General features: G+C 47.6%; 1 protein-coding gene across 1 annotated transcript in view; it reads right to left on the reverse strand.

The window, feature by feature from the left end:
- Positions 1-24,698, reverse strand: part of NECAB2 (N-terminal EF-hand calcium binding protein 2) — a 73,348-nt gene that overhangs the window by 16,317 nt on the left and 32,333 nt on the right. The window contains exons 3-4 of the mRNA XM_041459029.1: positions 19,494-19,602; positions 1,105-1,130 (exon numbers count right to left, since the gene is read on the reverse strand). Of these exons, the coding sequence (XP_041314963.1) occupies positions 1,105-1,130; positions 19,494-19,602 (135 nt within the window). The remainder of the gene's footprint in view (positions 1-1,104; positions 1,131-19,493; positions 19,603-24,698) is intronic.

Here is a 24,698-nt window from a genome sequence, read left to right on the forward strand (position 1 = left end):
AGCTGGCAGGGAGACCTCCTGCAGGAAGAATGGAGGGATGGGAACAAGCCCTTCATATCCTCAGCAGACCAAAAGGATTTTATGGCAGTCTTTGTTTCTTGCCTACCAAAGCAAGGACAAGCAGGCATAGCCAGTGGAAAGGGGAAACATCGCTGCTTTTGCTGCCAGCTTGGATGCTCAAAGTGGTGTGGGCAGGGGGTGAGGACACCAGGAGGAGAGAAACCCTGGGCAATGTCCTGGTGCAGGCACACCCAGGGACAGAGAAGTCTTTAAGGTATCAGGAATAAGGAGTAACTGCCTGGTGCTGGCACAGGCACCCAGTAACCCCATCTCTGTCTGCACAGCCTGCTCCCAGCCAGACTTCCAAAGGCTGGAATTAGCTGCAAAGTGATGAAGGTAAATGGTGAAGACCTGCTGAGGTGGCTTCATATGTTATTCTGTATCCTGGCACAGGAGGGGAGGAGAAGAGATGGATGAGCTCTCTGCAAGGCCACCCACCTCTCCATCCTTCTCCTCCCAAAAAGCTGGGGTGCAGGAAACACTTCCCAATGTCAAGAATCCATAGAAAAATACATCTGAGTGAGCAGTTTGAGGCACCTCCTAATGAAGCAAAGCCCTTCAGAAATCCCAGCAGGAAACATTCCCTTTCTGGTCAAGGTGTGGGACAAAATATTATCACAGATTTTCTGTTCAGCTTTGAATTTTGGCAAGCTGTGGGAGGTACAGCAGAGGTAGTGCACCCCTGAGGCAGCCTGCTGGGAAACAGGAAGGCTGGCCTAGGGAGAAACATGTTACAGGTCTTGCAGGGGGAAATGGGTTTATTGAGCTTCAGAGCAAAGCTGGAAGCCACAACACCTCCAGAAATTAAACTCCAGCTTGTTATTGAACAGGGTCTGTGTGCTTCGCTTAGCTCTGACCCCATTTGTGCTGCAAGAAAATGAAAAAAGTTCTGCCAATTTTCCTGTGGAATAAGGAGCAGAGCAGCAGCAGGGCTGAGATCCCCCAGCTCCACAGCACTGCAATCTCTGCTGGGTTTCATGCAACCTTCAAAGGCCCTCATGCACACAAAGATTGCTGCTGCCCAAAAGGAGGGAGCGCACTCACCACACAGCTCCTTGGTGTCCACATTGCTGCAGGAGGGGCACAACGAGGCAGGGAAAGCATGAAAAAACAAAGAGAGAGAAAGAAAGACAACTTTAATGACAAGGACAGATGAAGGCTGCAGTTAGAATTCCCACAGGCTTAACTCCTGGTGCCCTCCTGCAACATCAGCCACCCCCTCAGCATCCCCCAGCCACCAGTGGGGACAGCCTGTGGAGAAGAGCAGGGTTGGTTCACTCAGGGCATCTTCAGCATCTGTGCAGCTGGAACAGGTTCACAAGTTATTTTGGATGCTCCCTGAGAGGGAAATGGATACTTGTACATCCCCCTGAGGAGGGGGCTTTGCCCAGGGGGGACCCAGCACCCAGGCACATCAGCTCCTCTGACTTCCTTACAAACATCCAGCCTGGCAACACCCTGGTGAGACACTTGATCTGGCACAGGAATGTGTTTGTTCCCATTTACTCAGAACAAAAATTTGCAAAATATACTTTTCTCAGTGGACCAGTTCTCCTAATTCTGCCCTTATGAAGCAGCTCTTGCCCGGGACTGCCTCCAGACACAATGGCACAATTACTCCTTAACACATGAACATTTAGTTTACATAACAACCTCTCAGCAGACAACCTGCTTGGGAAATAAAGATTGCTGCTAATCTCTCTGTGCCTCCTATTCCCACACAATCATTAGTGCCATTCAAGGACTGGAACGATCCCTTAATAGAATTATATCTTATCCATCCATTTATATCCTGGGAAGTTATTTCTTTACCCAAACTCATCCCTGCTCTGTCTAACCTGCCAGCATAAGTGGATTAGGGCTTTCCCTGCCAGCCTCCTCCTGCAGCCCTGCCTTGACACCCAGACCAAGGCAGGCACAGATGCCTGGAGCCCAGGAGGTGCTGCCTGAGCCTCCCCTGTGTCCTGCTGGCAAAGCAGGTGGTGCTGAGCCACAGCCCCTCTGGGTGAGCTCTGCCTGCCATGGGAGAAGGAGTCACCTCTTGTCTCGGGGCCCTCGTGCTGCAGGACACGCCTGCAGGGCTGCAGCCACCCCTCTCTGCAAAATCAGCTTCTCACTGCTTTGTCTTCGTCCTCTTGGAGACTTGTCTTCCTCAAACCCTGGAATTACTTCCCTGGATCCTACCAAGCCTCCTGGGGATGCTGTGGGCTCAGCTTCACTGATGTTCTCATGGATCCACGGAGCCCACGGACACAAAGCACTGTGCACCAGAGTGATCCTGATCCCAGGGGCTCTGGCACTGCTCAGCCCTTGGCAGCAAGGGATTCCCAACAGGGAGCTGCAGCAGTGCAGCAGCAGAGGAGTTCAGGTGAGCTCCAGCAGGTCCATTTCCAGCACTGGCACAGCCCTGTGCCAGCCCCAGGACCTGGCTGGTTGATCCCCAAAGCACACAGCCTGGGAAGTCAAATGTTGCTTGCAGACACATGCACAAGAGTAGTTTTGACAGCAGCATCACCCATGAAGTGTTTCAATAATATTTTTCAGAAGGCAATTATTGTTTATAAACACCTACTGATGTGGTTATGGGTTTGCAGCTAGGGCATGCTACTGAGAAAAAAAAAATCTGTTATTTTATTCCATGTGATTCTGCATTGTAATAATCGATCTGCTGCTGCCAGAATTGGTCTTTTATTTCCTCACATCTTGCCATTGTATGATTTAACTTAATTGTGCTTGAATGTTAACGCAGCTGAGAAGTTGCTTTTAATTTTAAGCCATCTTGCCTTCAGAATAAGGCTAATGAAAGAAATTACTGAAGTCACAAGCTGACTTAATAAAAAAATATGATAATGTTGAGATGAAAAACTGTAAGGAGAAATCAGTGGGTACTTGAGCAGGCTGTTTCCATCCCCCAGGAGTCTGCCTGCTGGGAACATTGCTGACACAGAGCCACGTCCCCACCACTCTTACAGGGGGTTCTGGCCCAGCCTGGGAGCTGCACAGCAAAAGCCACGTGCAATACCCAGCTACAAAACAATTTACAAGCTGATCTGGTGGTTTAATACTTTAGTAACTAAGCCCCACCTGCGTTATGCCAGCAGGGATTTTTATTCTGCAAACATTCAGGATCTGGGGTTCAGGCCTGGTGAAATGGGGGGTGGCAGCTCCTGATGAGCTCCTTTGTCATCCCCATCCCTTCATCCCTGAGCCTCCCCTCAGAGGACATTTTTGGAGCAATCATATATCACAAATCCCTTCAGAAGAAAAACATTTACGTGAGCATTAGTTACCAATTTTTTTTTTTCAGATGTCAAATATTTAACACTCCTGTACACAACAATAAGCTAAAAAGAAAAATCGTGACAAGTTGTTCTCATGTTTTCAGGAAAATAATTAAAAAAGTCTTTCAAGTACCAGAACATTTGGCTGTGAATTAGCTTTCGATTTTTATTAAATTAATATGACTAATTCAAAAGCTTATTGAAGCCATAACCCAACTAACTAAGCAGAATATAATGAAGTTTAAGTAGAAATGAAGGAATAATTAAAGATTTCTGTGTCATACAATTTCTTCTGCATAGTAGAGCCCACATATATCTGACCTTGTTCCAAAACAAAAGTCTTTCTTTCAAAGGAGAGAAAAAAATCCAAGAAAATCCAAGTATTTTTGAAAATCCAGGCCTTTTCTCTGTTTTCCAGCCAATGAGGCTGTAGCATGGAGCAGCAGAACCCTGCTGAGGTGTTCACCCTTTGAGGAGACTTTCCAAGGCAAAGATGTACTTTGGAGATCCTCCATCTGCCATTTGGACCTAATTGCTCCAAGAGAAGTAAGAGGCAAAGACAAGAGCTCAGATTTCAACCCAGATCACCTTCTGAAAGGCAGAGCCCAAGCCATGAGCTACTCTGGCCACAAAAAGGGACAGTTTATTGCTCACCACTCCCCCACTTTTAGAGACACTGGGATCTTTGACCAGACAAACATATTGGCAATGGGGAAATTGTTTTCTCTCCTGGTTCACATCCAGCTATTTCAAAGAAAAAGAAAAGACCTCCAAGCATGATACTCCTCCTGTGTGTGTGGGAGTTTAAAGAGCAATGACCATGCTGTGAGAGCATCCCCTCAGCGGGCTTAATTAAGTGAATTGTCCAGAGAGTAATTACTGATGCATGACTTGTGCAAGCAAGGGGCTGCCCAGAGTGATGTCTGTGCCTCCTGCATACTCCAGAAAGAAAAACATTTCTCCCCACAAGCCCCACCCCCAGCATTAAATTGTGGTTTGATGAGCACCTGAGCTAATGAGGATCCCTGGGAAGTCACTTCTCTCTTGCCATGTCCCTGACTGGGCATTGTCCATGGACAGACTTTTATCAGAGCTGTCCTGCACTGACTCTGCTGCTTTTCCATCAGTTCAGAAGCTTTTTTATTTCTGTAAATGCCTTTCCTGAAACATGCTGCCATCTTTGAGACTTTATCCCAGGAAGAAGGCACCATCAGACAGGAGGCCTGCTGCATCAGGGTGTCCAACAGCCCCGGGGTGATGGCCTCAGGCTGAGCATCCCAGCACCAGACCTCTGGGTGGGTGATGGCACCATGCAGCCTCCAGGCCTTGGGTCAGAACCTCCAGCTCATTGGTCCAGATCAAACTAACACTTTCTTAAAGCAAATCAGTGTTTTCCACCAGGAAAAAAAACCCCTATTTCTGGAAATTCTCTGTGATGATGGTTTGCATTAGCTCTTACTAAGCAAGCCCAGTGGAGCACAGCACAGGAGGGAGCACCCAGAGACATCCCAGGGGTGTCAGCATGGCAGGGTCAGGATGGCCTGGGCCAGTGCTGCTGCTGACCTGCAGAGGTTCCTTGCAGCAATCCCAGCCAGGAGTCTGCAATCCAGCCTCTCTCTTTCCCAGCATCTCCCTGCCTCCCTAAGGCAAGGCTGATGGCCTCTGACTTGCTGTCCTTAACATATTTTTCCAGACTTCAGCTGAAGAGAGGGGAGGAAAAGTTATCTCAGAATGAAAAAAGATAATGTGGAGGAGAGGAGGATGAAATTCCCTTCCTGGGTTTCAGCTCAGCCAGAGGAAAGGTGTCCCAGGCACTCCCAAAGGGCAGTACAATCAGAAACTTAACAGGAATTCAGAAGTTGCAAATACATCAAAGTCTCATCTTCACGTTTCTCATGCAAATATCTGCCTGGATGTGCTGCTCAAATGCTGCTCAGTGCCCCATCAGCTTCAGCTGAAGATAATAACCCTTTTCCTTGGGCAGATGAAAGGTTTGCATCAGCAGCCACACGGCTTAGTCACTTCACCAGCACACAAAATGGAAGGGTTTTTTTTTTCCTGAAATCACGTTCTACTTTTATTTCCATCTTTTATTCACAGCTTTGGGTTTGCTACAAGGCTTCAAACGAGCACGGAAACAAATTATCCTCTAGCATTAACCACCTGCAGAACTCATTTTCATTTAGGAAAGACTAAAAAACAACAAGTGCAGCTGGAGTGTATTATTATATCTGATGATAAGGCTTCCAGCCCCATCAGCAACAGTGCTGTGTTATCTCAACACCTCAGAAGTGGCAAATGTGCATCCAGATGCCTACTAAGGGGTCACAGATGGTCACTTCTGATCATTAGTTTCTGAGCTCAATGAAACATGTTTTACACAAACCCCAGAGTGAGAGAAATTATCCCAGGCAGAGCAAGAGAAATACCAAATACTGGAAGCCAGTCAGGAGCTGAATAATTCTAAAGAATTAAACAACTTTCCAAGCCCATCATTGGATCTTCTGGTGAATTCTGGTAAATCCTTCCCAAGACCTATCCAAATATCTCCCTTATACCCACCTGATTGCTTCAGGAAAATACTCAAACCACTCTTATGGTATTACTCATAAAAGGACTTCCAAAATCTGGTGTGCCACATGCAAAGAAACAGCAGAAACCATGTACCAAGGCTGTCCACAGCCAGAAGGGCATGCAGCCACCTGCAGCTTCAAATGACACAGCAGAGAAGGATTCAGAACATGTATCAGGTTTGGGCTTCATTTCTTTAGCTGTGCCAAGCTGGCAATCAGGGCTCTGGTGCCCACCTGGCTTTACTTTAAGGGATGGTCTTTATCTGCTGCCAGGAGTTTCTTACATGACATCAATCTGTGGTGTGCTTCACAGGAATTATTCTAAGGTGCACACACTGGCAGGCACAATTGCCCTGCTCCCTATCCAGTACAACAATAAAGCAGTGAGCCTGAAATAACCCAGCAGGTATTTGCTTTTCCCAGTGGGGCAGAAAGTACCACATGTGGAGAGCCATGGGGAATGAGCTGACACAGGGTTCATCATTCCCCCAGACAGAGGTTTCTCCCAAAATCTGAATTATATGAAAGAAGAAAAGTTTTGGAGAGTGCATATGGATCACCACCTAACTGGGACACGTCCAGCACCGAAGCACAATGATTTAGATTACTCTGGAGAACAGCTCCCATGGGGGCTCCTGAAGGGGAGGAAAATGCTGCCTTCTCCAAAGCAAACTAATAACTTTTTCCTTCCCTTGGCATGTGCTCCATCACTGAGCACCTGGTGAGCACAGTAAGTGTCTCTGAAAGCCCAGTAACAAAACGTGTTTTTCTCCAAGGCCCTGGTAACACAGAGCATAAAAAACCAAACCAAACCAAACCAAACCAAACACCCCAAAAAACAAAGACAAAAACCAACAACAAAAAAAACCAACAAAAAAAAAAAAAAAGCCAAAAGAAAACAAACAAAAAAAATAGGGACAAAGAGTTGCCCAGAAAGAGAGAAACAAAAGGAGGATTTTGTATGAAGTTTTCCCATATTAATTTTGTATTACAGTCTCATCACCTGTGGTGCAGGGCTGGGGTTTATAACATTCTATGTACTTTATAACACTGGGGTTTATAACACATTCTGTGTACTTTGAGAGATGGTCTCTCTCCTCCTAGTTGCCCTTGCTACCAACAGGATTTTCACTCACCAGCTGGGCAGAAGTCCCAGTGCCCCCCAAGGATGTTCTGCTCACCTGAACCTGGAGTTTGGTTCTTCCTGCTCCTTGCACCCCTTTCCTTGGGATTTAGGCAGTTGATGACCGAGGCAGGGGCAGTTTTGCCTCTTTCACACCCTGTGACCCTGTGGCTCTCTGCTCAGCAGGATGGAAGGAGAGCAGCTCTGGGGCTGCCCTGCACACCTGCATTCAGGCACAGTCCTGTTTCAGTATTTAATATACCTTAATAGTAATATTTTGACATGGTTTTCCCTGCAGCCCCTTGCCTTTTTAAGCCATCTGAGTTCTCATTAGCTCTGCTGCTGCCCAGATCCGGTTTCCAAAGCACACTCCCACGTTCACTGGAAATGCTGGTGCCCAAAGCTGTGAGCTCTGCATCGTGTGCTTCCCTCTGGAGCACCAGGGCAGCAGAGTCCTCATTAAAAGCCAGTAATCTGGAAAACACTGATTTTTCAAGGTAAACTGAGCTGACCTTCTCTACAAACAAGCACAGTAAATCTGGTAGGCTCAGGATAAAACAACACTCCTTTATTCATCCTGCTTCAAGGCTGTTCCCTCCCTGCACAACCAGACTCTGTGAAGCTGCTGCAGTCACACAGGGGGTCCCTGGTGGACTTGATCTGCCTACAGCAGCACACAGAGAAACCAGAAGGTCTCAGCTCCCTGCAGGCTGGGCTCCCCCTGCCCAAGCCAGACAAAAACCATCTCAGAGAGCCACCACTGTGGTTCCAGCATCACCAGAGATGCTCTTTTAGGTGAACTTCTGTTAAGATGGGGAAGATCAGCAGAAGACCTTTGCTACCTTCTCCTGCTCCTTGATGTGGAAGCCCCACGGCAGATCCCTGGCTGTGTCTGGTGGCCCTCCTGGGGACAGTCACACCCTCAGCAGAGTGCCCCAGCCCCCAGCAGCCACTGCCCAGCCCAGCCTGCAGGGTTTACAGGCAGAGCTGCCCACTGCCATCCTTCCCACCGTGCCAGAGCCTGAGCTTAGCCCAGAACAGCTTTCATGCACCTACAGGAAGGTGCCTGTGTTACCAATCCCATTCCAGATCTGACTGCAAAAGAAAAAGACAGAGGGAAAAAAAGGGTGGCCACCACTGAACACTGACTCCTAACTGATATGTCATGAGGCTGAACACCCCAGATGGGTGGCACACATCCAAAAATGCCTGGACTTGCTCCAAAAAGCCTGTGATACTGGAGTGCAGGTGCCCTGCAAAAGGCAGTTGCCATAGCACTCCAGAGGAGCAGTAATTAGGGGTGTGATGGCAGGTGTCTCTTCTCTAGCCACTGACCTGCAATACAGTTGACTCATCTTGTAATAAACATTATCAAAATGACGTGAGGAGGCTATGAAACTTGCTCAACACAATCCCTCAAGTCCCAAACCATCCAAGTGCAGCTCTGGATGCAGCAGTGGAAGGGCTCTCTGCCCACTGTGACCTGATTAGCTCAGCTGGTCTGAGCAGGGTGCTGGTGACACCAAGCCTGTGAGTTTGATCCCCAGAGGGACCATTCACAAAGGAGCTGGACTCAGTAATCCTCAAAAATCCCTTCCAAAGCAGAACATCCTGTGAAATCTCAGGTGCTGGTCTTCCTTTGGGTTCATCCCCAGCTCTCCTGGCAGAGCCCCTTACCTCCACCACAGTTTTACACTCACCACAGTCTTCAAGGCGAGGGTTTTGGTGTGGCTTTCCCTGGCTTTGAAAAATGGGGGAACTCTCCTGCAGTGACAGCTCATGCTCTCTCAGAGGCTCCCAGGAGTGACCCTGCTGGTCCCCATGGAACGTGACCCATGTCCCTGCTCCCTCCCCAAGCGGGGTGGGGGCAGTGCCCGGGTGTGAGGGGCAATGGGCACCAGGTCCAGGCACAGCAGGGCTTGGTTTGCCTGTGGTGTGCTACAGGAACATCCTGCAGCTGACAGAACCTGCATGGGCACTTTGTCATGGCGAGGGCCAAACACTGCTTCTTGTAGCACAACTAATTTCATTTCCTTTCAGGGACTGAATATTTACCATAAAGATGGAGACCATCACGACACAACACATTATTTGCTAGTTTCTCATTTTCAAAGACTGCTGCTGTATTTCAAGGCTGGTTCTGCCCCTCACTCCCTTGGCATACTGATGCATTCTGCAGCCACAGGCACTTGTGAAACACTGGTCATAGCTAAGCCAAGCCTCCCTGGAACCCAATTTCCTCCTTACAGCCACAGGTAGGCGTCAGAAATAGCACAGTGAAGACCCCAGCTGCCTCTAGACCATCTTCAGAAAGTCCCAAGCTTCAAACCATCCCTGACACAGACCAGATGCTTTCTTTCATCAGTAGTTTCAAGACAACCAAAACAACATTTTCTGTGTGCTGAAGTGTTTGACAGAACAAAACACCCAGCTCTAATTACCAAGGGCAGCAGGAAAAGTGATGGAATATGGATAAAAATGAAACTATGGTCTGCATGCTGTTGAAAAACATGCTCAAAGCTCTCACTAGTTAAAAGAGAAATACATGTCGCTTTAAAAAAAGGCAGGAGCAGTAAGCTGGCACCTGTGAAGTCCCAGCCATTTGTTAGTTCATCCCTCACAGCTGCAATGTGCTCTGCAGGCTGCCAGGCAGTGCCACACCTCCTGCTCTGCCCCAGGCTCCAGAACTGGAGCTCAGGGGCTGCAGCGAGCCCGGCTCAGCATCCCTGAGCCTCTGCCCTTGCTGCCCTATGCCTTCTAGAAAACGACATCCAAAATGCAGCACAAAGGGGCAATTTCCCCCAAAGGGCTGATCATGAGCCCGAATCCCAAGGGTCTGGGGAGCGCAGGAGGAGCCCAGGCAGAGCAGCCCCAGTGCTGCCCTTCACAAAGCCCTGCCCCTCTGCCCATGGCTGGGGCACCACGGCCTTCTGCAGCCCCCTGTGGGCACGGGAAGGGCTTTTCCCCTTCCACATCCAGCCAGGGCCAGCCAGGATCTGGATGTTAAGATCAAAGATTGGTGGAGCTGTTTCTGCACGAGGAAGAAAAATTTTGGGTGATTAAGGCAATGTCCTCTTGGATCATTCCTTGTACCTTGTAAAGCCATTTCGTGGTTTATTGTCACAGTTGGACAAAACCTCTAACCACTCACTCACAAAAAAAGAATCTCTTGAAAAGCTCACAAAAACTCTGAACAAGAGGAAAACACAAAAAAAAATCTCCTGCTAACAGCACAGTTAATATCCTGAAAAATATATCAATGCAGCACACTAAGCTTAATCCAACAGTTTCTAAGCATAGTCACCACCTTAAATAAAATAGACATTTAGTACAGTATGAAACATTTTCAAGTCTCTGCATATGCCAAATTCCTAATAAATTACATCAAAACCCTCTTTTTTTTTTTTTTTTTTTCTTGTATTATGGATGACTTTTTCTTGGAAAATATCACTCTGCCCACAAGTGCATCCAAGAAAAGAGAAGGCAGGTTTAATTACAGCCTAAAAGCAACCTAGCTGCTAGGAGGGATGGCACTTCCAAATGTATCAAATTGATGATTACTGTGTTGATTATATTCATCACCTGGCAGGGCCAGGCAAAGCTGGGACTGCAGTCCTTGGAAGGATGGGCTGGACACATCATGGCCAGCACAGAGGCAGCACAGACAACACCTTTGCTCTCAGGGTCCCCACCAGCTCCACTTTGGACACATAGCACGATTTTCTGTGATATTATGCTCACGTTGCATTGAGATAACTGATTATTTAGTTCTGACATCCTGGTCCCATGCAGCGTCTTCACACTGCATCCAGCAGCACAGCCTGCTTGTAAACTTCATCTCCCACATGCATTTCAGGAGCAGTAAATACAGCAGCTAACAACACACAAATTTTGCTGTCAGCCTTGCTCAAAGTGATCAGCCTCGAGACAGACTTTTTAAATGCCAGCTGTTTGTGGTGCACTCGGACTGCTGTGAATGTAAACTCTTTCACAGAGATAGTTGCTGTAACTATTTTGGGTTTGTGTGATATGGATTCCCTATTTGTAGAAAAAATATAAAATAAGTAACAGCAAGGAAAAGAACGGCTCCAGCCTGCGATGCTCATTCACAAAATCCCGAGGCAGCCCTTGTGTTGCGGAGCGCTCAGTAAAGTGCTTCACAAACCCAAGAAACACAAAGTTCTCCGCAAGGGCTCCCACGCCCTGCTCCGCCACCCGAGAGCGCATCTCCAGCCTGGCCGGCCAAAAGACAGAGGAGCGGGTCCGAGCTCGGCCGGCGCTCCGGCACGGGGAACGCGGCCCCGCGCACCGGGAGCGATCTCCGGGAGGGATCACGGGAGCGGTCACCGGGAGGGATCACCGGGAGGGATCTCCGGGAGAGATCTCCGGGAGAGATCTGTGGGAGCGATCCCCGGGAGCGGTCACCGGCAGGGATCAAGGGAGCGGTCACCGGGAGCGGTCACCGGGAGAGATCTCCGGGAGGGATCTCCGGGAGGGATCACCGGATCAGTCACCGGGAGGGGTCACTAGGAGGATCTCAGGGAGCGATCCCCGGGAATGGTCACCGGGAACGATCTTAGGGAGGGATCACCGGGAGAGGTCACCGGGAGCGATCTCAGGGAGCCATCACCGGGAGGGATCCCCGGGAGCGGTCACTGGGAGGGGTCACCGGGAGCGATCTCAGGGAGCCATCACCGGGAGCGGTCACCGGGAGCGATCTCAGGGAGCCATCACCGGGAGCGATCTGTGGGAGCGGTCACCGGGAGGGATCTCAGGGAGCGGTCACCGGGAGGGATCTCAGGGAGCGGTCACCGGGAGCGGTCACCGGGAGCGGTCACCGGGAGCGGTCACCGGGAGCGATCCCCGGGAGCCATCCCCGGGAGCGGTCACCGGGAGGGGTCCTGCGGAGCCGGGCTGCTGGGCAGGGCAGGGCTGGGGCCCCGCAGGGACCTTGGGGCGCTGGCGCAGCCGGGGCTGTGTGCCAGCGGCCAGCGCAGCGGGGACAGGCGGAGCTGGCAGCGAGGGCAGAGGCGGAAAGGCTGTAAGAGCTCTCACACCGACTGCACATCGCTGCCCGGGTTTCAGAGCGGTTCCCGCTGCAGCCTGCAGGGCTGAGTTGCCCAAAAAGAGCCATTTCGTTCCCGGCTGAGCTGCCTCGCCCCGCCGTGCCGCTGTCCGGCCCGCCCCGGGCAGCCGAGCCCAGGGATGCTGCGGTTCTCACCCTCAGAGGGGCACGATAATGGCACAAATACCTCAGAGCTACACTTCAGCTGCCTTTTCACACACTTCCCTCCACTTGTTGGCCTCTCATTTACAGGAAAAGAAGTCATCTATCCACGTTTTTAAGCTCTCATTATTTCTTTCTGCGAAATTTTGAAATCAAACCACTAAAACAAATGAATACTCTTTTTGTAGGGAGGAGAGGATCTCTTATGTTTTTATGCACAAACTGTCAACAGTATGAAACAGTCAGAAATGGCCTGGTTTTGATGAGTGAATATTTAACATTTTGCCTATTTCCACTTGATATGGAAGCCTGGGCTAATCAAATTTCTATTTCTAATCTCTGTAATACTGAACTGCAAGAAGAGAGAAGGATTGTTCAGAGCTCAGCTGAATGGGTTGCTAATTGCCAGAAGGAAATAAAAAGATATTGAGAACACGAGGTAAAATTAAATCAGCCTTCTCCTCCTTTTAGATTTTGTAGGTGTCTTGTTTATTACCAAAGTTGTATGGAGGACAGGAAGAAATTAGAGAAGCAAATGTGCAGGTTTGGATATGTAGCACACAACTGGCATAGTTGGGAACAAGTAAAAGAATAGTAAAGCAAGAAATCCCTGGACACTCTTGTTGTATTTTCCCCAATATCTTTGTTTCTCATTAATGCTTTTCTTCTGCCATAAAAAAAATTATCTAAAAAACCTCCTCCCTAATCCAGTCCCAAGGCAGACAGCTTGCTCTGCCCACCAAAGAGCAGCTGGACAATCTGCTGCTTGATGCTGGTGCCCTAAGCACATTTACCCAGAAAAACCCCAATAAATTTGCACAATTGGAGCTGCAAGCAAAGTCTACAATCTCCCTGAATGCCTCAGACATGACTCAAGCACAAGTGGCTGGTTAAAATTAAATATCTTGGTCACTCTTATGGTTTTAATGCAATATCTTGGTATCTTTCCATTTCCTAGAATGGAAAACCAGTGATGCAGAATGGCCCAGCACAATCCAAAAAATAAGGTGCTGAGCCCCTTTCCCAGCTAGAAAGGTCTCTGATAGTTCTTCACTCCATTTGCACAGATAAACCCTCCCCAGTCCTCTCACTCTGCAGTAAACACCAGCCTGCTGCTCCCAGAGCCAATCTGCCTCAGCACAAGACAGCCTCTCCCCAGGGACCTGGCAGAGAGCCTGCCTGGGAAAACACCTGGGAAATAGGATTAGAAATAGAAAAATGGTCTCAAACGTTAGTTCAAACAAGATTCTGTGCAGCTTTTCAGCTCTGTGCTTCTTGCAGTGACCTTCCCACCAGATTTGTTTTTAAAGCCTCTTTTCTTTGGTGAGCTGAGACGTTCTGTGTCTCTATCAGCAGCTGAGCACCAGCCTTGGCACCAAGTATCTCTTCACTTACATGAAAAATAGAGCACAGTATAGTTTAAATGACATGTTTAGAGAAGAATAAGCTAGGACTCAAAAACATCTTCCACACAAACAAAATCCACCAAGTGCCCATGCTCTTGAGAGCCAGAAATTAGAGCAAGACATGTAATTTTTGTGCAATCATTTTGTCCCTTTCAGAAGAGACAAGAACTATCTCTTGAATCAGTTAATCAAAATCTTGGCTGATTAAACCATCCGTAGTTTATTTCCCAGGGAGTTAATTGAGAACATTCCATATTCAGAAATGAAGCTGGTTTCAATGGGCACAGCCATCTCTGTAGTGCAGGCTTCAGACAAACAGCATTCCACTGAATCAGGTTTGCAATGCAAATAGCCAAGATCAGGGAGGGGGAGAAAAAAAAAATAAACAGGAAAAAATATTCAATCACAATCATCACTGTTCTTGCTTAAGAAGTAGAAGCACTTTCTGTTCAAATGTGAGAGGACTGGACTGCAGAAAGCCAGAGAAAAGCACAGAGAGCAGAGCACTGCTCCTGAAGTCTCCCTACACACAGGGATCCTCTCAGATGGAGATGCCTCACAGCAAATGAACCAGAGCTGGGGTGGGCAGTGGGAAGGGAAAGCACCTCCAGTAGTGCCTGGAGGGACAGTGGCAGCCAAACAAAGCAGTAACAACAGACCTCTTCCACCAGAGGAAAATAAGGACTGGAGCAGAAGGACAGCAGGCTGCTGTCCAGAAGGGACTGAAGGTGTCCAGGTCTGGAGCAGGACTGTGCTGGAGGGGGGTGTTGAGAAACTCATCTTCACCTTTGGGTATTGATGCACTCAAAGTAAGAGAGAACCAAAATCAATCTGTGGGAAGTGTAAGACCCATTTTGAGAGCTTCTGGCCCCACAGCTGATGATGTCAGTAAAAGCAGGGGCAGTCCAAAGCTCCCACCCTGTCCTCCCTGGCACTGTGGGTCCCTCCAAGTGCTGGAGCTGGCTGCAGAGCTGGAAGCAGCACAGCTGTGTTGGCACAGTGCTCTGGAGCCTGACATGCTCTGCTCCACCGTGGGACTAATTAGTGCAGGCAGAGCAGCTCGTCAGGGCCATTACCTGCTCCTGGGCTGGCCCTGCACCTGTCCCCCAGCTCTGGAACTGACCAGGCTGGCTCCTACCCTGACCACACCCTGCATCTCTGCACCCTGAAGTGCAGACCCCAAATTACTGATTTATAACACAGCTCCCTGTGCCACCTGGGCAGCTGAGGGCTCACAGGAGGAAGGTGACTTCTTCTCCTGAGAAGGATGCTGCTCAGCACCCCAAGGTGGGTGATCAGTTCTCCCCTCCATGCCCTGCAGTTTCACCTCTGGAGCACACCCTGCCCCAGTCAGAGCCTGCAGGGATGGGAGGTGGCCCTGCCAGGGGCAGTACAGGCTGGAGAGCTCAGGAGGCTTCAGTTCTCCATTTGTCACAATCCTCTGGCAACAGTGACAGCCTGGGGAAGCTGCAAAGACTTCTGAGAAGCTGCTGTTAATTATCCTACATGCACACTCCAGCCTTTTCTATGTGTGCCTCTGGAGAGAAGAGCTCATTTAGACTGGGGAGAGGGGGAGAACAAAGCCATTAAAAGAAGAGCTGTAAGCCCAGCAAAGAGATAACAAATGACAGAGCAGCAGAATGCTAATGCCATGCCCTTCTCTCCTTGTGAATGGACCTGTGCAGCTCATCTGAGCAGTCCTGCTCCAGTGAGCAGATCTCTCCCCAAAGGATTGTCCTCTGCAGCCATGAAAAATGAATGAGATAGAAAAGGAATTTTTAAAATCCCCTGCAAGGACTACACTTGTTTGGTTAACAGCCATGTCTGACATCCCAGTGCTTTCCCAAGAGCTGAGAGGTGCTTCTTCCTTCCAAGGGGATGCAGAGTGGGAGTGAGTGCCAGCCCAGGGAGCCGGCAGGAGACGGGAGCTGTGAGCCAGAGCAAGCTTTGTCCAGTATCACAAATATACCACAGTATCACAGTAATACCTTTAAAGGGTTTTTCATCTGTTCATTTGTGACCCTAAAACTTGTTTGACTTTACATCTGCAAAGAGTTTTTCCTTTTCAAATTGATACATCTTGTTCGAAAAAGTAAGAAAGTGTGTAGACAACTCTGCAAATATAACTGAATTTCTCAGGTAACCATTAATCCAATGTTTTCTAAAGCCCATTTCTACCACTAAACAAAAAGTATGTATTTAGTTATGTGTGTCCATGCATCACATGCACATACATTGCACAATATTAGTGCTGTTCCAGTAGCTTTGATATTAATTGTAACGTATCATTATCTCTCCAGTAATCTTCAGGCAGCTCTCCAAAGAGCTCTGCAGAAACCTCCTGAAATAACAGCTAAAACCAGTGGTGAAAAACTACCCAGCAATGTCTTGTTCCTGCCCCCCAGCTGTAGCTGGGATGAGAGAAGGGGGGCAGACAATGTGAGCAACAGAGAGAAAAATGCTATTTTTTATTTTGTTGTTTTTAGGCAACAGCAGCTTTATGAATATAACTTTGCCAAAAAACGCCAAGAGAAACACATGACACCTTTTGCATGTTCCTGCTGCCAGGTGAGTGATTTGGTGATGGTGGGACTAGAGCACAGCTCTTGCATGGAGGTACCTGGCAATAAACCTGGGCTGGGTGCCTGAAGCCCATACCAGCACCCCACACCATTAATGCCCTAGAGACACTTCCCAGGCAGCCAAGAAGAAGGAGAAAAGCTCATTAGTGCTGCTGGGTTATTTTGGAATCTTATTTTCAGTTCAGCATCCTGCTAAGTGCACCCTGCTGCCAGAGGGACCTCTGGGCTCTGGGGCAGGAGCACAGACTGCTCCAGCCACAGCAGCTCAGCACTGAGCAGCACCTGCATCCACAACCCACCTCATCCTCCCACTCCTCTGCCCAGCTTTTCTCTTTTCCACTGTCTCCCCAGATAATCCCAGTCAAGAAACTGGTGGAGACATTCATTTTATCTACTCCAGTAAGGCAGCTCTCTGATTCTAAAAATACTCCAGGAAATTGAATCAACATTTTGTAATTGGCTGGTAGCAGCAATTACTAATAATCAGCAGGAACATAATTTTCTTCATTTTCTACTCTTGCTGTAATGTAATCTCAGCAGCAAACTTTGCTTTGCACACTAAACAAACACAATGGCCAATATTAAAAAAAAATGGGCAGATAAAGCAGAGTTTCAAAAAACTTAAAAATAAACTTCTATCAAATAGCAAAAACCTGTAATTCCAGCAGCCTTTGGGAAAGATCAAGTTAATATTGTTGCCCTGAAAAATGGAAAAAGGAAAGCTCCACTCTACTCCTCTTACCCAGGGGCAGGATCAGGACTGCAGCCCCCGTGCCAGAGGCAGCATCCCCCTGGGCAGGCTCCCCCAGAGCTGCCCATTCCTGGTGAGGGTACCCAAGGCACAGCCGGGGGTAGAGCACACATGCCTGGACTTGAAGGACTGTACTGAATGCAAGGCTGCATCAAGCAAACTACCCAGTTCATAGTGAAAAAAACACTTTAGCAGAAGGAAGCCTGGCTCTGAATAGGTCTTCTGAAGACTAAGACAGCTCTTGCAGACTAAAAATAAGGAATATTTTCCTTGCCCAGCTAGATAAATTTGCTGTAGATGTCTGTGCTTTCTAAATCAATAAACAAGTGCCAATTCATGCAAGGCTTTGACTTGGAAGCGTGACCAACTCGTTGCTTTTCCTTCCAGCCAAGAAGAGCAGATGCTCTGCTGCTCTCTGCACGTATCAGCCCCTAACAGGTATTGATGACTGTATCAAGCCAGCTTGGCTAAAGACAAACCTGCTGTTTGTGGGATTGTGGGAGCTCCTGTCATGCTTGGGAGATGCTCACCAAGACTCCTTGCCAGCAGTGCTGTTGCATGGCATTTACAAATGGCACATTTTCTCTCTGTCCACTTTAGAGAAGACATCCCTTACTGAGGCTTGGAGAAGCTGCAAATTCCCTACAATCCCCAAGGAAAAATGGGCTGCAATCAAATTTCACATTTCAAGGAGTCCAGAAGAAACATCCCCACACTCACCCCAACGTGCCCTGGATTGCACAGGAGCCATCTGCATCCTTCCAAAGGCCAGTGGGCACTGATAAGCTCAGGCAATCTATAAATTATTTCAGAACAGAGTCTGAAAGTCCCAGAGTCTATGGAGAGCCCATCTGGGAGCATCACCTGGAGCTGGATAAATAGACCCACAAAGCATGAGGCAGCACCTGTGGAAGAAGAGCCTTTGGAAAGGATGGATCGTTCCCAGAGAGTTTAAGGAATAAGATCACTAAACTTTCTTTGGTTCAGGGAAAGGTGAATATGAAGCTGGTCTTTGGTATTTTTGACCTTGGAAAACTTTGGGATGTACACACATTGAAAAGACATGATTTTGAGAAATCTTACATTTACTTTGCTCTTGGAAATCCTTCAGCAGTCCCTGTACTGTGTTGATGAGTTTTACAGCTGCTGCTTTGGTGCCGGTGCCCTCCAGCACAATCACTGCTTTCCACTGGATCTTTTGGATGGGTGGCAAAAAATGCACCACTCACGTGGGCAAAACTCCATCTCCCTGCTGCCAGAAGGCTTTATAATTAACCAGATTATTACTTTTCAATCGCTTGCTTCAAGACTTCTCATGCGGAATTGGATTCTCTTTTCTTCGTCTTTTTGGACAGATGTTCTCTCTCCAGAGGAACAAGAGTCACGCTGGAATGTGACTCAAAGCTGGTTTTCATCTGTATTTTCAAATAGACAAAAGCACTCAGGCTTTTGAAGGCAGATTCCTCTTGGAAAGGGAAAACCCACCAGGGGGTTGTGTCCTCTGTGCCGGTGCCCAGTGCTGCTGTTGCTGGCAGGAGGCTCCTACCAGACAGCCAGGCTTCGGGCTGACCCCAAATGCTGCTGGCAGCAGACACTGTCAGGGTCTCACAAACACCTCAGACCCCACAAAGGCAAAGGCAGGCAGAGGGAGCACTGGGGGAGAGACAGCAAAGACAGAGGGGGGAAGGAAACATCAGCTGCTAACGAGTCTGTCAACTTAATTTGATGTCCTGGCAGAGCCTGCAGACACTTGATGCTCAGGGAGAGCAGTCAGGGGCCGTGTTTAGCTTCAACTTTGATGTCTGTCAAACTGCAGGCGTGCCTAGAGCCCTCCTCTGCCATAATTTTTCCCTGCTGCTGCTGCAGCCACGATGCTGACAGTGCAGGGCTGCTTCTGGTCCAGCCCTCGCTGCCTTAGCCAGGCTTTGTGTGGCCAGAGGGGCCACTTGTTGCTTTAAGTGCTAGAACAATCACTGCTTTCCTGGGCATTTTTGGGATTGGAAGTGAAGTAGGCATGGTCCAGGTGCAGGGGATACAGAGACAGCACAAAGAGACAGGAGAGGTCTATGCTTAGAGATTCACTCTGCTGCCTTTTATAGCAAAAGCTTTTAGATAAATAAATAAATATAATGTTTTATATATATATATATATATATATATATATATATTACATGCTGTATAAATATATGTATATCAAAGCTTTTAGCTAAAGTGATAGAGGTAAAAAGGTATTTAAATGCCCACATTAAACTAAGCATCGTTTCAGGTGCTGTAAAGGCCAGAAAATGGTCTGAAAAAGCCACCAGGACAAAAGAAATCATAATAGCTGTCAGGATAAGATACAAACCAAGCAGAAATTGAGATTTTATGGGTTTTGCAAAGCAAGCTGCACTCCTGTAGCCTGTGCAGAGGTGAAGCACTGCTGCTGCACACCCCTGCCATGATCCAAACGCTCTGTGAAATGGAAGGGCGTCAGCACACTGAGCTTACTTAGTGTTGTCTGAGTCAATGGTATGAAAGAGCTTCTCAAGTTCTTCCTCGTTGAGTGTCCCATCAGAAAAGAAGGCCTGGAACTCCTCCAGGGACAGCTTCCCATCATCTGCAAACAGGAACACAGCACCATTAGGGAGCAGCAAAGTGAGGGGGGCAAGGCTGAAAATCAAGAGTTATTTACAGATTTAAAGCTTCACACCAAAATTATCTCCAAGTGTTTCTGCAAAACTGGCCCTGAACCAAAGCAGAGCTCACAGGGCTCAGGGTGGGACCCTGCAGCTCTGGCTGACCAGGAGCAGATGAAGATGCTCCTGGGTATGGATGCACTGGCCATTGGCAACTGATTGGGTCTTAATCCAAAGCATGGCTCAAACCCAAAGAGGAGAAACCAGTGAGCTTCATCCTAGAACTGAATTGCATTAAAGAAATTATGGAGTGTTTTGTCTACCCTATGTTCAAATGATGCAGGATGCTCATTAAGGGACATTTACTAGAAAGGAAAGGACCCTGGGCTGGAATTACAACAGACCCAGCAGTATCTTTTGCCATCTCTGCTCTGCATCCTCTCCAGCACAGTCCATCTCCCTGCTCTGGACAGAAATGTTAAATGGAAGCTATTTCACTGACATGGAAATCTGGCCATAGACTTTCTGTTATTTTATACATTGGTCCCAGTGTTCATTTAATACTGGGGCTACTATGGACTCCTTAAATGACCAAGAAGAAAAAGAAATTATCAGATTCGTGTGCAAGGGGCTAAAAGAGGACTTTCACAAGTTTAACTGATCAGGTGACAAAGGCTTACATTTAACTGATAAATCTGGAGCCTTGCTCTGTGCTCTGTGCACAGGAACAGAGCTGGCTGTGAGGAAGCTCCTGTGAAGCTCAGCAATAGAGCGACAGGAGAGAGACAAAAGAAACTCTAAAGAAATTTTAATTTATCATTGCTTGTCCAAGCTGCTGACACCACTCTCTGGTGCGCAGCAGTGCCTGGGGTGGGAATAACTGCCCCAGATCACATATTATTTAAAATCTTTCCATTCATATCCACAGAAGAGTCACAGATTGGAAATGCTGCCTACTTTGTGGAAGGAGAATGTATCATTTATTATTTAATCAAATCAATAATAAACCCTGTTTCTTTTTCAGGAAATGATGCTAGAGGAAAAAATTAGCCAACTCTCCACATACACGTCAATATTTCCTCCCCAAAGTAAGGCTGCTGCTCCTAAAACATACCTGCATTGCCAAATGCTAACCCAGTTTCCCTTGCCTGGCATAAGCAAATTTAGAACAGTGATAAACTGAGTCTAAGATGCCCATTTAATTGGCAATTATGAAAGGAACACAGCAGGAGGACAGTCTACAGCAGCTCTGGGTGAAGAGGGCATCATTTCCAGAGCACCACAATGGCTACAGACAGGGTCCAGCTGCCTTTATTGTTTTCCCCATTCCTTCCCCAAAACGTGACCTTTTGCAGCAGGCAGGGTGCAGAATAGCAATGCACAGCTCAGGGAATGGGTCCCAAATCTGCTTTTTTTAGTTTACAGAACACTAGAGCACCTGTACTTCATCAAGAACCTATTGCTGGAAGCATCCCCCCAGTGTCACCTGGAGCTCTCCCTGTGGTGCCCGTCTGTCCCTGGAGGAGATAAAAAGGCTGTGTCCACCAGGAGCCCCATCCACACCACTCATCTCCACCTCTCCACCTTGCACCACTGCATGAGAAGCTTTTCCCCCTCAGTGCTGCTATTCATGCAGTATCCTGGCTAAGATCAAGGTTTGGTTTCTTCTGATCCTGACTGGCAATGAATGCACATCTTCAAGCACCAAGATCAGAAGGATGACAGCTTTTCTATCCCACAAGGGCTAAACAATTCTTTATATATAGAACACTTCATTGTAAACCATAAATCAGTGCTGGTTCACCTTCAAACTGTCCTTCCACACACAGGGCAGCAGAAATAAATTCCCAGGAAAGTCACATAAACCAACTTCCTGGGAAGAAGCTGTGAAGTGGATTTTTTTTCAAGAGAGTACTTTGATTGGAATTTACAGTTTGCTTAACTCTGAAAAACACAAGGGCATTGCTAAGTTTAAGGCAAAAAATCCACACCTTTTATCTAGTTTATATCTTATAACTTCTGTCTTGCATTTTACTCTTGCTTGATTTATTTTGCTCTGGGTCTTTTGATACATTTTTTTTTTTTTTTTTTAGTAATGTGCTCCAGGATGTAATTTTGCTGCAGTCACTGAAATACCTGTGTTTAAAATCTGTGCCATAACACTGCTCTGACTCCTGTCTCAGAGGGTCCAGAGAGAACAGGTGACAGGCCAGATCACTGGAAACCAACTTGCACTGAATTTTTGTTGGCATTTAACAGCCTGAAGTAATGAAAAAACAGAATGATGTAAGGATCTAGAGGAAGAAGGAGGTGACAGTGAGTTTTATTTAATTTTTATTGTCTGGAGACCCCACAGAACTGCTTGAATAAAAGCATTCTGACCCCACAGAATTTGAATAAAAGTACCAATTTTATTTGCAAGCAGGGCTCAGGACTTTCATCTTCCCCCCCAGCCACCAGCACCAAGTACCAGTCAGCTTAAAGCTGATGGTTATTTAAAATAAACTGGAATACTTGTCTGCAAACACACAAAGCAAAAGCCTTTCTGAGTAACGAGATAATCCTTTGGCTGCATATCTATAATTGTGGAACAGCCTGAGAGCCTGGGTTTCTGGAACCCAGCAGGCAAAGATGCCTTCAGGGAACTCCAGGGTGATAAGAGGAAGCAGAAGAGAGGGGCTGGGATCTGCCAGTCCAGATTAAACTGTTAAAAAACCCTGGGTGAGGAGGATTGACCACAATGGTGGTGACACCAGGTCCCCTGGCTGGCAGCTGCTGTGATAAGAGCTGATGGGACACTGTGGTCCAGGAGGAGCCTTATCAGGACAGTCCCAGCTCCTCCTGACAGCAGAAGTGTCTACACTCAGCAGAGAATGGATAAGACTTCCAGAAAGCAGCTTTTTGCAGAAAGCTGCTGGGTTCAAGAGGTACAAATTCTCCACAGGGACAGGCAGAGCCTCAATTGGTTCAGCCTCACACACTCCCTGCCTTGTAGGACTGCTCTGGGACCTTTCAGCCCTAGGGAGCTACTTTTGACAGGAAGCATAAGGGAAAAATTGAGATTCTTTAGCATATCCAACTAAACCAAATAAAGTTTCCATCGTTTTTAAGATCTAGAGATCTCAAAGAGATCTAGATCATAAAGATCTTAAAATCTAGAGCTCTAGATCTACACAAATATTTGTGACTTTTTTATCTGGGCAACCATACTAAATGCAGGCAACCTATTTCCAGTGACTCCCTCCCTCCCCTTTAAGCCCAGCACTTGAAGGTAACACCCAGCTGCCAGCAAGGCCAAGTGCCACTAACTAGGAATTGCTTCCCTTGCACTGATCAGCTGGGAAAAGAGACAATCAGGCCACAGCTATCCTGCCATCATTTCTTCCTGAGACTGCAATCTTCATTTTCCCCAGCTTTTCAAAATAATTCAATCACAGGCAAAGACCAAAGCAAATTACCAGCCCAACAGAGTTATCAAAGTTGGAACTAACTGAAGAGGGAAGGACATAAGAGAGAGCATCAGAAAGCCCCAACTGGGATGTTATTATGTCTCCATTTGCCATCATCAAAATGTGAGGAGTCCGGAAGAGGCTTTTACACCTTCTAACTCACACAATCAAGCTGTTCTCACTCGCTAACACAGCCCAGGGAAAAATCAAACTGAGATCATAAATCGTCCAAAGTATAGGAAATCTGGTGGCTGAGTTTCTGGAAATTCACTCCGTGATACAAATGGCTTAAAGCAGCTACAAAATAAGGTCACTGTTCTGAGCCTGAGTTTGCTAAATATGTTTTCAATTACATGAGGTTGAGACTGCTCATATATTTTCCAGATATATTATGAATGTATTTTCCAGCTATTATTATGACTGTGCTTCATTACTTACTTTTATTGCTCTGTGAGCTCCAAAATGCTCTAAGCTCTGCTTACTTGCAAGTGCCCAAGAGCTATGGGTAAATAAATTGGATTTTATTGGGGCCTGTGAATAAAAATGAAAACTATTTTTTCTTATATCTTGGGGGTATGCATGTGCAGATACATGAGCCAGCAAGAAGAGGGATTGGCTTCCACCCTGAACCTTCCATCCAGCCCCTCAGAAGCCAGGAGGAGGGACTTCATTCATTTAAACAAAGGGGAATATGGGCTTGAGCTTTCCATCCTGGGCTGTTGGGGGAAGTGACCTGCAGCCCCACAGATGTGACCTGTGATGAACATTTCCGCTAGGCAAGGAAGGGCTGTGTGCTCTGCATCACCCAGCCCGCTCCAAAAATCATCCGCAGCTCCTCGCCAGCGACTCGGGCAAAAAAAATAAATTATCCACCCACTTCAATTGCAGCTCCCAGTGCCCTGCTGGGGGCAGTTGCATTTATCTGGAAGCAGGGCTGGTGATTCTCCCCCAGACCTGGCTGGAGCTGCAGAGCCACGGGAGCTCTCAGGAGCAGCACAGCCCACGTTTGGGTGGCTCTGCACAAGAACAGGGCCATTGGCACTGGAACCCAGCCCCTGCAAGTGCCTTTGCTAATGAGATGTAGCACACATCATTACAAGGAAATTACTACAATTACAGTAATTTTCTAGTGAAAGAAATTTATGGAGTGGCTCCATAATTTTGAAACTTAACTAATGCCCAGCACAGCTGTTTTCACAAGGGTCAGTGCCACACCAAGCAGATAACCTGAGAGAGGTATTGATGTTTCCAATACAGTGAACAATCTCTGTTTGAAACACTCCTGTGCATTTCTAATGCCAGCTGGGAATGCTGGTGGGTCCTACTGGGTGATGCTGGCACAGAAGAAGACAATTTCACATACAAAGCCAGGGATTGAACTTCAGGATCTGGGGTTTTTCTCACTCAACTCATTGAAAAACCCTTGATAAATGCTTCTCTGTGTGCTGGGCACGATCCCCTCCTTTGCCTTCTTGCCGTGAGCACAGTTTTGCGGTGTGTCTCCCAGGTGGTGGCAGTGAGCCGGGACAGCTCCGGTGGCACTGCCCACAGCGCTCCCGTCCCGGGGCAGGCTGGGCACTCCAGCCACCAAAACTCACCGCAGGGCCCTGCCAGCTCTGCCTCCAGAT

Source organism: Pyrgilauda ruficollis, unplaced genomic scaffold (genome assembly GCF_017590135.1).
Source record: "Pyrgilauda ruficollis isolate IOZ18807 unplaced genomic scaffold, ASM1759013v1 scaffold13, whole genome shotgun sequence".
Classification (NCBI taxonomy): domain Eukaryota; kingdom Metazoa; phylum Chordata; class Aves; order Passeriformes; family Passeridae; genus Pyrgilauda; species Pyrgilauda ruficollis.